Source organism: Tupaia chinensis, unplaced genomic scaffold, assembly GCF_000334495.1.
Source record: "Tupaia chinensis unplaced genomic scaffold, TupChi_1.0 Scaffold000477_1, whole genome shotgun sequence".
Lineage (NCBI taxonomy): Eukaryota > Metazoa > Chordata > Mammalia > Scandentia > Tupaiidae > Tupaia > Tupaia belangeri.
In genome coordinates, this window is record NW_006159986.1 from 2,195,568 (window position 1) to 2,211,208 (window position 15,641).

At 39.2% G+C, this 15,641-nt stretch overlaps 1 protein-coding gene and 1 long non-coding RNA gene across 3 annotated transcripts in view; one reads left to right on the top strand and one right to left on the bottom strand.

Annotated features, from left to right (window-relative positions):
• The window catches only part of KRT10 (keratin 10), a 5,168-nt gene extending 805 nt beyond the window's left edge, over window positions 1-4,363 (bottom strand). Inside the window, 8 exon segments of the mRNA XM_027774768.1 lie at window positions 1-22; window positions 24-194; window positions 557-774; window positions 1,080-1,205; window positions 1,294-1,455; window positions 1,542-1,698; window positions 2,322-2,404; window positions 3,157-4,363. The exon segment at window positions 1-22 is cut by the window's left edge and continues 113 nt beyond it. Of these exon segments, the coding sequence (XP_027630569.1) occupies window positions 1-22; window positions 24-194; window positions 557-774; window positions 1,080-1,205; window positions 1,294-1,455; window positions 1,542-1,698; window positions 2,322-2,404; window positions 3,157-3,777 (1,560 nt within the window). The 5' untranslated portion in view covers window positions 3,778-4,363.
• LOC102469899 (uncharacterized) overlaps window positions 153-15,641 on the top strand; it is a 44,393-nt gene continuing 28,904 nt past the window's right edge. The window contains exons 1-2 of one of the 2 annotated variants that reach the window (XR_003550610.1): window positions 153-320; window positions 7,942-8,079. This is a non-coding gene — a long non-coding RNA (uncharacterized LOC102469899). The remainder of the gene's footprint in view (window positions 321-7,941; window positions 8,080-15,641) is intronic. The other variant, XR_335630.3, reaches the window with a different exon arrangement.

Here is a 15,641-nt window from a genome sequence, read left to right on the forward strand (position 1 = left end):
CCCCCGCCCCGTGCCCCCCGCCGGACCCCCCCCCGTGGCCCCCCCCGTAGCCGCCGCCGGAACTGCCCCCGTGACCTCCACCGGAACTGCTTCCGTGGCCACTCCCGTGGCCGCCGCCGTATCCGCCGCCGGAACTTCCTCCGTAGCCGCCACCGGAACTTCCGCGCCCGCCTCCGTGGGATCCGCCGCCGGAACTAAACGGGGTGAGGGGACATATTAGCCTAGCTCCACGTCGGGACACGGTGGGTGTTATCGCTCTCCTGATTGTCGTTACTTTTGGAATAAACAAAACATGTTTTGAAGAAATACAACCCTGCCAAGTATGTACTTTGAACTCATCTTGTCGAAACAATCGTAAATACACACAACCCTAAGGATCTTTCTTGGGCCACATTCATGAGAAAGTGAGACTGAGGCATACGCCTTTTTCTCTATTTTGCCCCTTCCGTGCGCCAGCCTTCTCGACTTCTAGCATTTCCTTGGCGTTTGAATGAGCCTTGCCATTTGGAATATTGAATAAAAGCAATTGGAATAACTTCTCAGTATTTAAGCTTACCTTCCCTCTCCTTCTAGCAGGCTGCGGTAGGTTTGGATTTCATTCTCCAGTCGGATCTTGATGTCCAGGAGTTGTTGGTATTCTACATTCTGACACTCGGTTTCGGCCCGAATCTGTTGCAGCTGTTCCTCCAGAGAGGAGATTTGGGCCTGAATTTGTGAGAGCTGAGCACAGTAGCGACCTTCTGTTTCTGCCAAGGAGGATTCCAAGGATTGTTTCTGAAAAAAGAGTATTTTATTGTGCTTTAGTGACCTCATTGTTCAGTTGTATATAGTGAACCCGAGTTAATAATTTGATAAGACATCATATAGAAGAATAAGGGAGATGGCTAGAATTTATGTTTAATGGCAGCGTTTCAATTTCAGCACTGTTTTAGGTCAGCGCTAAGAGTACTTTTTTCCTGTTTATATAGAGCTTCAGTTTTAGTTCTACGTTTTACTCCCAATTCTGCCTTTGTCTCTTGCCTTGCATATTCTTATGTGAGCATGAAACTTTGTATGATAAAGTTGAGGAGTTAACCTACCAGGGCCAGTTGGGACTGTAGTTCGATTTCCAGACCTTGAACAGTGCGTCTCAGTTCAGTGATCTCAGATTTATGGCTGGACATTTGTTCGATGTTGCTATCAATTTCTGTAGTCAGTTCCTTGCTCTAGGGTATTAAAAATAGGTGAAAGATGAGAAAATTCTGAAGCGATAACAAAAACTCCATGAACTTCACTATGAGAAAAATTATATACCTTTTCATTGAACCAGGCTTCGGCATCTTTGCGGTTTTGTTCAGCAAGTTGTTCGTATTGGTTTCTCATGTTATTCAGAAGTTGAGTCAGATCAACACCTGGGGCAGCATTCATTTCCACATTCACATCACCAGTAGACACGTTCTGGAGGTCTTTCATTTCCTGTTTGAGGAAAAGGAAGTTTTAATAGCTGCCCTATTACAGTAATGAACTATGTTTTGGCTGGGGAAGTATAATTTTTGCATTACCTCTTCATGATTCTTCTTCAGGAAGGCCAGCTCTTCAGTCAGACTCTCAATCTGCATTTCCAGGTCAGCCTTGGTCAGGGTCAGCTCATCCAGCACCCTGCGCAGGCCATTAATGTCAGCCTCCACACTCTGGCGCAGAGCCACCTCATTCTCATACCTGAAACAAGCACGATGCATATACTGGATATAACTTATGTAAGGGATGTATATATTCCTGGGCAGAAACTGTTTAAAAAGTAAATACAGAGTATTTCATATTATGGCAGTATTTGTTATATACTAAATCAAATAGGAATATTAGTGGCTTAATGTAAATAAGCTTGGCAATCACTTTATCGTTATTACTTTTCTTAGAGGGATTTTTGTTATAGAGTGTGTGCACTCGCCGGAGAGACAGAGAGGCAGAAATGGAGAAATCACACCCCAGGGATGGCCACACTGCTTCCCTTCTCCAGTCTCCTCTAGGGATTTTGGGCACACAGGCAATGTGCCTGGCGTGTTTCAGGCTGCTGTGTCTGGGACTTGAACTGTAGTTGGCCATGTGGGAGTCCAGTGATGTAACCATCAGGCCATCTGCCCAGCAATTACTTTAAAACACATTTTCTTCTTTTAATATTGCCAGCAAAGGTAATATTGAAATTTAAAATCTCTCAGACAACTCCAATACTGTTTCACTTTGAATGAATTCAAGAAAATGTGAATGCTATTGAGAACATCCATAGTCACTGTTAAAATCCACTGATGTATTTGATAGTATTGTCCCATATTCACTTAACTTACTTCAGCCTGAAGTCATCAGCTGCCAGCCTGGCATTGTCAATCTGAAGCAGGGTATTGGCGTTGTCAGTTGTTAGGTTGAGGATCTGGAGGAAGAGGCACAGTTATTCAATGAGAGATCAGATGCAGAGATGGCTTTTATAGTGGCTTAGATAAAATGCATTTTTATGTTATCTTACAAGATCCTGGGTAGATTTTTAATTTTAAAAATGAAATACTGCAGGCTTACCCATATTCTTAAATTTGAATAGTTTTTTTCTCTTGAAGTTTCTTTACTCTTCTATGCCTGTGTCATCTTTTCTTAAATTATATAGATATATTCCTGCAAGTGTACCCATTTCTTTTATACTATTGATTTCCATGTATCTCAGCAAACTTTTGAGTGAGTCACAAATGTATTTATTTAACTTATTACAGATACTTATAAATAAATATAATAGAAATTGCTGCACAGTGGATGCAATTCACAAATCCCTTAGAGGCAGTCAATATCCCATTTCCATATTGGAGAATTCATGTATCTTACAGTGTTGGTACTGAATATGGCTTACTTATCAATCTGAGTAATATTTTCTTCTGATTTATTTGTAAATGATCTAACATATTTGAGCCATGAACTCATTATACACTCATTAAAACTGTATTGTAATACAGACAGTACACTTCCTGGATGAAGAGTGCTATGTAAGGTATTTGTCTTTGATAAGACTGGATTACTTTTGAAAGAAAAATAAACAAACACAGTAAAACAGCTGCATTGTGCTTCATTTAAGATTCATTCATCTGAATCACATGGTTGAGTAATAGGCCTAAAGTTGAATTTAAAACTATCCCTTACCTTATTTTTTAGATCCTCAATGGTTTGGTAGTATTTGCTGTAGTCACGAGGCTCTCGCCGCCCTGAGTTGCCATGCTTTTCATACCACTCCTTGATTTTACCTTCCAGCTCATAGTTTGATTCTTCGAGAGCCCGAACTTTGTCCAAGTAGTTTGCCAGGCGGTCATTCAGATTCTGCATGGTTACTTTCTCATTTCCAGAAAGAAGACCACCATGCCCTCCAAATCCACCACCAAAGCCTCCTCCATAGCTGCCCCCACCAAAGCCGCCCCCACCAAAGCCACCTCCACCAAAGCCACCACCACCAAAGCTGCCCCCACCCAAGCCACAACTTCCAAAGCTGCCGCCTCCAAAGCTGCTTCCTCCATAGCCCCCACCAAAGCTGCTTCCATAGCCTCCACCAAAGCTACCTCCTCCTAATCCTCCTCCATAGCCACCTGAGGAGCCTCCAAAGCAACCTCTTGAAGAGCTCCCACGACTGAAAGAACCAGAACTGAACCCTCCTGAGCTAAATCCTCCACTATGGGAGCTTTTGCTGCTCGATATTCTGAGGGATGAACCTCCTCCTCCTCCACTGCGGGAGGAAGAGTGTTGCTTGCTTGAGCTGTACCGAACAGACATCGTGATGCTGTTTAGCCCAGGGAGTGCTCACTACCAAGGACAGTGGCAAGCCTTTATATACTGAGAGGGTGTGTCCCAAATGTATTAGGGTTTGCTTAGTTGCATGGTTTTCTTTTTGCCAACTTAGCACCTTTAGCTAGAGATTGCATAAATTATCTCACTAATAACCAATCCCAATATGTTCAGTTTTGAATTTGTCCTAAGAACAGACAGGAGGTTTGCAATGTTGAAATTGAAAAATGGGTGGAGTTCAGATGAGTCTATGTTTCATTACGCTTTTTCAGTTTTTGAAGAATGTTGAGCAACTGTTGAAGTCCATTTTTCTTAGCATTAATTCGGATTGCACATAAAGTTCACAAGATTTGGATGAAATTATAGTTAAAATAAAAATTTTTGGTCATGTGTAAGATAAATTTTGATAGATTTTTACAACTCATATTTTAACTACTCAGAACAGAAGATAGCATAGAGTCTGCCTGAATAATGATGTGATAAGGATCCTTTAGAAAACTGAGCAACTGAAAATATAGTCAAAAGCATATGATAGTGTTCAGATGTTGCCACAAATAAAAAGTTAAATCCATGGAAGCACAATTTTGGAGGTGTGTGTGTTTGTGTGTATAAAGGGGTATTTTAATTTATTTGGAGAATGAAAGTATATTGATATTTTGCTTCGGGAAGTGGAAATGAGTAATGATGAAGAATCTCCTCATTTAATGATGTTATTATTTCCAACTTTAAACAAAATCTGAAATCATGAAATTATTCTGGGTTATTTTATACTTTACAGCTCATAATAGTTAAGGATTATACGTAGACCATAATGCACAAATTCTTAGCACAAGATATGTGCAAGAACTTTATACTAAGTTCTGACTGACCAAAAAGGCATAGTATAGATGTTATAAAAAGGGAGCTGCAGCCTACATGGCCAACAACAGTTGAAATCCTGGTCCCAGTGGGTGGCCTGAAAAAACAAACTGGGCACATAGCTGTCCAAAATCCTGACGGGAAGGAAGACTGGAGGAGAAAGGACTGTGGTGTAACCAAGCCTCCTTGGGGGTTGATTTCTCCATCTCTTTCTCTCCCTCTTTCTGTCTGTCTCTCTCTGACCAGTGCTCATGCTGTCTGCCAGTTTAAAAGAAACAAACGAATAATATAAATTCAGATTAGAGAATGACGCTTGTAAAAATTCTGAATTAGACTGCATATATATTCCTGAGCTAGGTTCTGTTTCTTAATTAAAATTTTTTTCCTTGCATGTGCTGTGCATAGAATTTGGTATTAACAGGTTGTGTGGTGAAGTATTCAATTGAGGATTTTAATACATGCTATAAAATTATTTTATATCTATCCATAGGCTATGACACTGCTGTTCAAAACATTTTTATATATATTCACACATGTTTTATAATCATATAATATTATTTGTGATATAATGATTTTAAAATCTGTGGAATAAGCTGCTGAGATAAGATTGATTGTTATTTTTAATTTATGAAAGAGGAAATTGAGGGTGAGGTGGGTTATGATTTTTCCTAGGTGGTTGGTGTGTGATTGGAAATTGGGTCTTTTGACTTTTGGCCATTGGCTCTTTCCTACTGTACCAATATACATGCTCTGGTGGCTTCAGTTTGATAGAACTGAATGCTTCTAATTATTTTTTAATATTTAATTAAATTTAATTTTCATTTCTTTTATGCATTCAATCACATATGTCACTTAGCATGTAAAGTGAATGTTCCAACATGAATACTTTTCTCACCAGTCCAGTTGGGGACACTAGAGACATTATCATCCACAAACTTCTCTCCATGGGGAAAAAACTAAACAGTACAAAAAGAAGCTGGCTGCATGAAACTATTGAAAGACTAGAGATTTGACTTACACTCTTCCATTAGGAATTGTTTTTTCAAATTAAATTCATAGCTGTACATTCTAGTTTATGAAAACTATGGGAATAGTTTCTGCAGAGAAGGAGAATGTGGTTGGGAGTAGTAATGACAAGTTGATTGTTAGAGTGGAGGTTACTACCCAACAAATTGCCACTCCTCCAACTTGTTAGCACATGCAAATGGGACAGTAGTTAAAAGAAAAAAAGAAACTCAACCATGGGAATTGATTCTTGATGAAGATAATATATAGAAAAGGAAGGCTATGATAAATCAGGATAGAAAAAAATTCCATCATTTTAGAGAGGATGCTGAAACCTTGATATTAATGAAAGCTATTTGGAAAGAAAAAAAAAATTAAAGAGACATTTTGGTTAATTTTACCTGTAATTATCACAGATTTTGAATCTTGATCTTATCAGTTTTGCTCTAGTATTAACCTATAATTTTTTGTCTCAGTGGAAAATATAAAAATTTCAATTCAGTTTCAATTAATTAACAAGTGGTATGAAAAGATCTTTGTTATAGTCAGGTTAAGTAAAATACCATGTGAAAAGAAACCTTTGCTTAAAAGTACATGGAAAAGAAATACAGATATAGAGAGTTTTCTGACACGGTAACATTAAATTTAAGCCATCTTTAATGTTACTACCAAGGATTGCCTATTAACTTGTATACTTTAGAAATTAATTTGTCTATTTACACTGTCATTTGTTGAAATCAGCCTTTGGCATGAGTGAAATGACAGAGATGCCATGTAATAGTTTTACAGCTAAATCGAATGAAAATTTATTATTCTAGTCTGGCACCCTTTTTGTTTGATTGCCACAGTCTACTCTAACTGAAATTCCATTGCATGTTCATTACATGTTCTCAGCTTTTATTGTGTCTCTATGTAAAGCACATTGGTAGATGTTTATAAGATAGAAAGGTGAATGAGGTTTAGCTCCTGTCCTTAAGTATTTTACCCAGTCCTTACAGTCTATTTGAGAAGACAGTATATATACTGATAACTTGAAGTGCTATGCAAATGTGAATGATGGTGAATAGTTGGGGTGTGGAGAGAAAGTTGTAACATTTCCTGAGCATCTGCATTTTCTAGATGGGTACTTTTCTATAATCTTCCCCCAAATTCCTTAAGGTAGGTGCTATTATTATTAGAAATTTGTCCAGAGTAGCAAGTTAGTTTATGTTAAGACCTGCTTTTGAATCTGGTGTGATAGCTACAAAGATGGCAATTTTCATGACCCAGAAATGATATTGTAAGACTAATGAGTCAGGGGTTCATGTTGGAAGAGAGCCCTCTGACAGAGTTTCATGCAGGTGACATTTAAATTGAGTCTTGTGAAGGATGGGTAGCATTTATTTTGTGTGTACTATAGTGGAGAGAGGACCATTCTGGGAAGTGGGAACTGTGAAAATGCCAAGTAGGTGGAGACTCTAAATGGACCAGTTTGGTTGGAACAGATTGCCCATATTTTTAAATTTATTAATTCCTGTAACAGGTTTTATTGAGCACCTGCAATACAGGTTACATAAGTGGCTAAGATCAGTTTCTCTTCCTGAACGAGTACTTGGAGAGGCAAACAAATATGCCTGTGAATCAGGGATCATTACTGGTGTAATCTTGGCTCCATGACTGAGGCATGATCAGGGTGCTGAGGGAGTTCAGAGAGGGGTTTTAGCAGTAAGTGAATGTGAATGTGATAAAATAATGAAGGCAAGTTGTAAGGAAGGTTTGACATGTGAATTTGAGGTAATAACTGGATATTTGTTTAAAAATTTTAAAATTTAAATATTTATTTATTTAGAGAGATTTTTGCTATGGGTGCATGCGGTTGCCAGAGATACAGAGAGAGACACAGAGACAGAAAGTGAGAAGTCACTCCCCCACCATGAAGGATGGTCATGCCACAATCTTGTCTCCTCCATTCTCCTCTTGGGATTTGGGGCATACATGCACATGTGCTTGGTGTGAGTTTTTTTAAGCTGCCAGGTCCAAGACTCTAACCATTGTCAACTACGTGGGAGTCCAGTGCCGTAACCATTACACCATTTACTAGTCCCCTTCCCCCTTTTTTTAAGTAGTCATAGGGCTGCCATTAAGGGGAAAGTTCAGAGTAGTAGACATTGGGAGTGGTTAGGATTCCTAAGGGAAGGAATTTAGGGAGAAATGAGCAGAGGTCTAATCTTGAACTTTTGAGGACAGCCACATCAGGGGTTGAGAAGAAGAGGCGTTAGGGAATAATAATGATACTACTGCTAATTACAGGACACCTAGGTCTGGAGTGCAAGGGGAAGAAGATAATTGAAACCAAGGGAGGAGAGAACCCAGAAAAGACGATGTGATCAAGAAGAAAGTGGATTGAAGAAAGCAATTAGAAGTCATTGGCATCCTTCCAGGGGACAGGTTTGATAGGGTAGTGGTTGGGCAACCCATGATATGTACCTGATATCAGAATTGATCACTTTGCTAATTGCATGCTCTTTTCATGTGGTCTAGTTTATCAGCTGCTTCTTAATTGCTTCTGAGTTTTGAGTCCTGGTTAGATGAATATGGGTGCTATTCTCATGGGGTTAATTTGACTGGGACTCTAGAAGCATGTGTTCATTCAGCTCTTAGCTTGACAGGTTTCACTGTTGGGATTCAGATCTTTTCTATTTCTTCCTTATTTTGCTTCAAGTGAAAATCCTCTTTTGAATTAAATAGCTGCAACTTTTTTGTGTGTATGCAAATTTCTTTCTCTGACTGAGTAATTGAAATGCAAGAAATAATTTAGGAAGTTTCAGAAGGACAGTGTGATTATGCCTCAAGATGGGAAGGTCGATGAGATAAATGTTTATAATTTTCTATTGTTTTTTAAATAAAGTTTGAAAGTCAGGCTGTGAATTTGTGCAAGCTGCTTCATGTGCCTTTGTGATTATTCCTCACAGAGTCAATGGCACGCTCCTCCCCATACAGCCGAGTGATTAGGGCATTATCAATAAGGTCCATGTCTTCTCATCGGCAAACTTCTAAATTCTAGGGATCTAAAATCTTCTGATACACTTACATCACACAATTTTTCTGAAACTTCTAAGACTGTGCTGTGATGGAAGCTACAAAAATATGGAAACTGCTTAAAGGTTTTTGAGGATAGTACGGCAGAGTAATTTAGTTGGGTGGCTTCTGGAGTGAGACTGCTTGGGTCTGACTGTAGTCCAGGTTCTAACACCTACTAATTGTGTAACTTTGCCTCAGTTTACTCCTCTCTTTAAAGTATATGATAACTTTGCTTACCCTATAGAATTGTGGTGGGAGTCAACTGAGTTAATATAAAACATTTAGAATAGTATCCGGCATAGTAGAGTAAACAATTAATTAATTTTGCTATTGCATTTCTGTACCTGTGATATGTTTTTAAGAGCTAAACCGACTATCCAGCTCAGTGTAGGCCTGCCAAATATGAATGAATGAATAAATGAAATGATAGAGTTAGAAACTGGAAAATGGGTAGTGAGAAGGAGAAAATGCCCAGGAAGGAGAGTAAGGGGGAAGGTGTTGAGTCTGATAATTTCGTGATAAACCATGCTACCTGTTTTTATCTGATGCTTTCATCTTAAACTTCTTCCCCCCCGCCATTTTGAATAATTTATTTATTTTTTAAGAATTATTTTTATTTAACTATTTATTTACTTATCTTAATTTGACCTGAGAGCAAAAGAGTGAAAGAGAGAGAGAGAAAGTGAGAAAGCAAGCCGCCAGGTCTGGGACTCAACCTGCAGTCGGCCATGTGGGAGTCCAGCACCCCCAACCACCATGCCACCTGCCAGCCCCGAAAGCATTTATTTTATACCTAGTATACTATGCATGATGTTTTAAACACCTACATGTAACTCTCTAATAAGATAAGATAACTCTCTAATAAGAAAAAAGCTTATGTTATTAGAAATAAGATACACTATCATTTATAGTCCTCAAACATTATTGCACTTGGAACTTTCATAATTTGAAAAGGATTCATGAAACAATCTGTAGATTAGTTTAACAGACATATAACACTTATAAGCAGACAAGACTGTCCTAAATTATTTATTAGGTATGAATTTCACAAACATTTCTTATAGTAGCGGTAATGATGGAGTTGGAGAGTATTGTGCCTTCTCCAAACTGTATGGGGAGAACCACTAATAGTGTGGTGAAATTTGTGGCCCTTTCTTTTTTTCTTTTTTGTTTTCTTTTTGAGAGGGTTTTGCTATAGGGCATGTGTGCTCACCAGAAAGAGAGAGACAGAGAGACAGAAAGTGAGAAATCACCCCCCAGGGGGATGGCCATGCCACAATCCCTTCTCCTCCATTCTCCTCTTGGGATCTTGGGCAAGAATACACACACACCCGGCGTGAGTTTTAAGCCACCGGGTCCGGGACTCGAACCGCGGTCGACTATGTGGGAGTCAAGCGACGTAGCCATTATGCTAACTGCTGGTCCCAAACTTGTGACCCTTTCTAAGGCCATAGCTCTTGCGACCTGCAGATGTCAGTCCACACATCCCCTGTGCTTATGGATTGCTTTGGTGATCCATTGGGTGTTAGAGTTTCTTCTGACAACTTTGTAGAATGGATCAGTGAGGATAACCTCAGAGAATCTGTATGTTGAATCTTCACCAACCCAGTAACAAGGGGCCCTCAGATCTCTTAAGGGCCCCTCAGTGGCGTCCAGCTCACTCCTCTGCAAGACTGGAGGCTTCCAGCAAACTTCAGCTGGTTAGCACCATGAGGGACAGGCTGCATCCTTGGGGACTGGGTGTTTGTGGCCTCCATGACACACATAATCCTATATATGACATAACCTTGCTTTGGCTTATATCACAATCTGCATACTTTGTCTGGCTGAGTGAGTCCCATTGAACTGCTGCTTCCTCCGTAGCTCCTGAATGTACTTGTAGGCACCCATCTTGGCTTACCTGACGGCTGCTGCCAGACAGAAAGACGATTTTAAACTACTTTATCTCCTTCATCAAATTTTGTTTTTTTTTTTCTTTGTCATATTTTTTGTATTTGTTTCTTTCTGTCCCACTGTAGCCACCCTCGCCTGGGCTTTCAACACTTTTCTCATGGATTACCTCACCAGCTTGTGAAGTGCTTTTCTTGGCTCAGCACTATGTCAATTAAGATTTGTTTTGTTCACAGCAGCAAGATTAATACTATTGAAACAGTATTGTCATCACTTCATCCACATACTCAAGCCTCTTGCAGATGGATTAAGTCTTTTCCATATCCTTGCCCTACTGTGCTGTCCTTCCTCACATGTTCCCTGGGGTGAGTAAGGGCGGCAGAGTGGAAGGAGTGCTGCATTCTCCTCATAAAATAATCATGTGGCCGTGGGCAAGACACTTAGCTGTTCTGTGTCTCAGTTTACTATCCTATTACATGTGGGTAATAATAATAATATTAAATAGTAAAATACAGATAATAATCCACAGTCCAGTGGAAAAAAGGTGTTAACATTGCTATAAAAAGCCTTTAATTATAATCAGTCATTTCTTTCTAACTCTTGTCCAAGACATTGCTTTATTTCATTTGAAGGTCTTTGTTCCTCTTGACTTGGGATGCCCTTTTCCCACTTTGCTGCTGACTCAAATCCCTCTACCTCAACTCCAAATGCTGGCTTAAATGCCATCTCTTTCAGGAAACTTCCAGCTGTGAGTCTTGTTCATGGCTGTCTCTGTCTTCTCATTTCTTGTGTTGTACAATCTAATATTTTAAAAGTTATAATACACTGGCCTCCTTGTTATTGTTCCTAGTGAGCTATGACATTTCAGTTCAGAGGAGAGTACCTTATACTCTTGCTGATGTAGTAGATGAATGTTTTCATGTTTCCTCCTGCTTATTTCTACTTTCTTTTCTTTAATTTTTTTCTTTTTCTTTTCTTTTTTTTTTTTTTGCTATATGGTGCATATGCTCATTGGAAAGACCAAAAGAGAGAGAGAGGAAAAGTGAGAAATCACCTTCCAGTGGGGATGACCTCATCACAGTCCTTTCTCCTCCATTCTCCTCTGGGGATTTTTGGGTACACATGCAAATGTACCCAGCATGTCTTTCAAGCTCCCTGGTCTGGGACTTGAACCATGGAATCGTCCATGTGGGATCCAGCCATCTCAATCACCATACCATGGCTGGCCCTATGCTTTCTTTTCTTTGCCTTTTTGTTTGTTTGTTTTTGTTTTGTTCTCTAAACTCTTGTCCCATATGTTTTGGTAGTAGTGCAGGTTAAAAATTTAAATGAAGTCTGCTTGAAAACAATGAATTTAGGGAACCAGCAGTTAGCGTAATGGCTATATCGCTGGACTCCCACGTAGTCGACCGCGGTTCGTGTCCCGGACCCGGTGGCTTAAAACTCACGCTGGGCACGTGTGCGTGCGTGCCCAAGATCCCGAGAGGAGAATGGAGGAGAAGGGATTGCGGCGTGACCATCCCCCCTGGGGGGTGATTTCTCGCTTTCTGTCTCTAATGTCTCTCTCTGTCTGTCTGGCGAGCGCACGCGCCCTATAGTGAAAATCTCTCCAAAAAAAAAAAAAAACAAAACAACAACAACAAAACAAAACAATGAATTTAAAGGAAATTATGATACTTTTGAATATGAGAATGTTGCCTAAGAACAATTACAAAATGAAAATTCAGCATAGGAACTTAAAGATATTTGAAAGTGTATAATGATATTTATCTCAGAATAAATATTCTTCATATGTATTAAGAAAACATTTTGGGGGAACCAGCAGTTAGCGTAATGGTTATGTCGCTGGATTCCCACGTAGTCGACCGCGGTTCGCGTCCCGGCCCCGGTGGCTTAAAACTTACGCCGGGTGCGTGTGCGTGCGTGCCCAAGATCCCAAGAGGGGAATGGAGGAGAAGGGATTGCGGCGTGACCATCCCCTCTGGGGGGTGATTTCTTGCTTTCTGTCTCTATGTCTCTCTCTGTCTGGCGAGCACACACGCCCTGTAGTGAAAACCTCTCCAAAAAAAAAAAAAAAAAAGAAAAAGAAAACATGTTGGGGACCAGCAGTTGGCGTAATGGCTGTGTTGCTGGACTCCCATGTAGTCAACCATGGTTCAAGTCCCAGATCTGGCAGCTTAAACTCATGCCGTGCGCGTGTGCATGTATTCCCAAGATCCAGAGAAGAGAATGGAGTAGAAGGGATTGTGGTGTGGCCATCCCCTCAGGAGGGTGATTTTTCGCTTTCTGTCTTCCTCTGTCTTTCTGGCGAGTGCACACTCCCTATAGCAAAAACCTTAAAAAAAAAAAAAAAAAGGAAAACATTTTGACACCCTCACTTTTCCCTCTTCTTTAAAGGTCACTTAAGTCTATTGAAATGATCTTGATACTAGTAAACTGCTAAAATATATCTGTAGTTCTATTCTAAAATTTGAATGTTTTCATCTTAGAAGAATTGGCAATTCTGATTTCCAGTTAGCTGTCCAATGATTATATTACAATTCAAAGATTAAATGTAACATGATTTAGCTTTTAAATTTCATTAGTGTGTCATAGGTTTCTTCTTTGTGGTCAAGTTAACTTCATTCTATGAAAGACGGTTACTCCATATAAATTAGTTGCCTTAGGAAGATAATTTATTGATATAGAATAGAAAATAGACATATAATATTCATTTTAGTGTTCATGAAAAATAGTAATGAGACACAAGAGGAAGAAACATTTGATAAACAGGAGAATGTAAAGTTTTCTGTTGAATAAAAATTTAAAAAGTAATAAAGCTGATGTACTGACCAAACCAATCCAGATTCCAATCTTAAAATACTGAAACTTAGCATTATCAAAATTTCAGTATCTATTTTTTCCCTCTTGCATAAATCCGAGAAAATTCCTTTAGGTCTAGTTATGGTTGTTCATCAAAATTATCATCCCAAGGGTGACTGGATACGAGAGTAAATGATTTTATTATTGGGTATGACTTTTTGTCATACTTATGGAATCGGGGCAGATCTAAATAGAATAGAGAAAATTTGGAATAGAAATGGTTCACACAGAGGTTCAAGTATATAGTTAAAGCAGTAGATTCCCCCCACCCCCATTCTACTGATTTTAAATAGATATATGTAATGCATTTACATTTAAAAGAAAAAGTCTTATAAAGGTTGATAAATGTCTTAATTTTATTGGTTAGAGATTTTAAAACTACTTCATTTTATCGGCCAGTTTTACAATTTTGTAATTAAGGGAGCCAGCTCTCACATGGCTAATCAGTTTGAATCCTGGCCCTGGTGGCCTGAAAAAGACACCAAGGTCGACCTCACTAAGAATTCTGACAGGTTGGAAAATTGGAGAAGTAAAGATTGTGGTATGACAATTCGTGTGTGTGTGTGTGTGTGTGTGTGTATGTTTGTGTGTGTGTGTGTTAGGGGGTGCTTTCTCTCTCCATCTCTGTCTCTCTTTAGCACGCTCCTATGAGCACTTGCCCTCTAGCATTAAAAACAAATCATTTAAAAACTCTCTTGAAGTGACCTAAAATTGTATTTTTGTCTTGTGACTTAAAAATTATAGGAACATAGTGATTTTATTTTCTTTCTCAGACTGGCCAAGTCTTCTTTACTGTCATTACATTTCTGAATTTAAAAGTAGTATAATTTGAAAAGAAAAATACCTAATGAGGTCTTTGAAAGAGGTTAGCTCTTGTTTGTACTCAGTCTAGACTCTGCCCTAACTTCCTGAGGGTCCTTCCTGCTTGAGTTTCAGAGGTTCTTAACTCCGCAGGATGGTACTCTGCCTCAGACCGGTCATTACAATAACAAATCACAGTAATTAGCCACCATGCATAATTGCAGAGTTAATCCTGTTATAATGCTGGCTTTTCCAGATGACTCTAACACCCATTATGGAGATTAACCACTTTCCATGAGGATTTTACTGAGTCTTGGGGAATACAGTAGTGAACACAAGGGCAAATGAATTCAACGGTACCTATGACTTGAAGGGATTCTATTACTTTGAACTTTTCCAACTTCCATAAATTCAAAAGTAATCAAACTTTTTAGAATCTCTGACAAATATTTTCTGTATTAGTCATTTGGGTTAAAATGGGGAGCTAGTTAGAATATTTATAGTCTTAAAGCTTAGCTGTAAATGAGGGACCAGGAGATGGCATAATGGCTACGTCGCTGGACTCCCATGTAGTCGACTGCGGTTCAAGTCTAGGCACACATGCGTGCCCAAGATCCCAAGTGTGGCGTGGCCATTCCCCCTGGGTGTGGGGGGGTGATTTCTTGCTTTCTGTCTTTCTGTCTCTCTGTCTTTCTGGAGAGCACACGTGCCCTAAAACAAAAACGTCTCTGAAAAATAAATAAATAAATAAATAAAAGCTTAGATGTAAATGAGCAGATATTTACAGATCTGTAAAATGTATGCGTTTTTCCCTTCACATATGGAATATCAATGCTACTATCTAAATGTAATCTAGTTAGTAGAATTCATCTCCCTTTCTCCCTCTTTTTTCTCTTCCTCTCTCCCTTCTTTCCTTATTTGCTTCCTTCTTTAATTCCTTTATAATCCCCCCCCCCAAACTATTGAGGAATGAAGATTCCTCAAACTGTGTTGGAGTAGTTATTGCAACAATCCATCGCACAGATAGCCGTCAAGTTGCTCTAAGCATAAGAATAGCACAGATAGCAAGAAGTTAAACCACCTTTCATCACTAACATTTATTCAGTATTTATTCTGTACCAGAAGCAATGGTAAGAGTTTTATTTATGTTTTCTGGGTGATCCACTTAACCACCCTGTAACTCAGATACTATTAACAATCCCTTTACACAGAGAAGGAAACTGAAGCTTTGAATGGTTATGTATTGTACACAGAGTGAAATAGCTGATCTATAGCCAAGCCAGACTAGAAAACAGGTCTGTCTATCGGTCTCTGGATTCAGTACTTTTAACCACTACTTTTCACTGCTGGATGTTTAATTAAACTTTGGTTCAGCA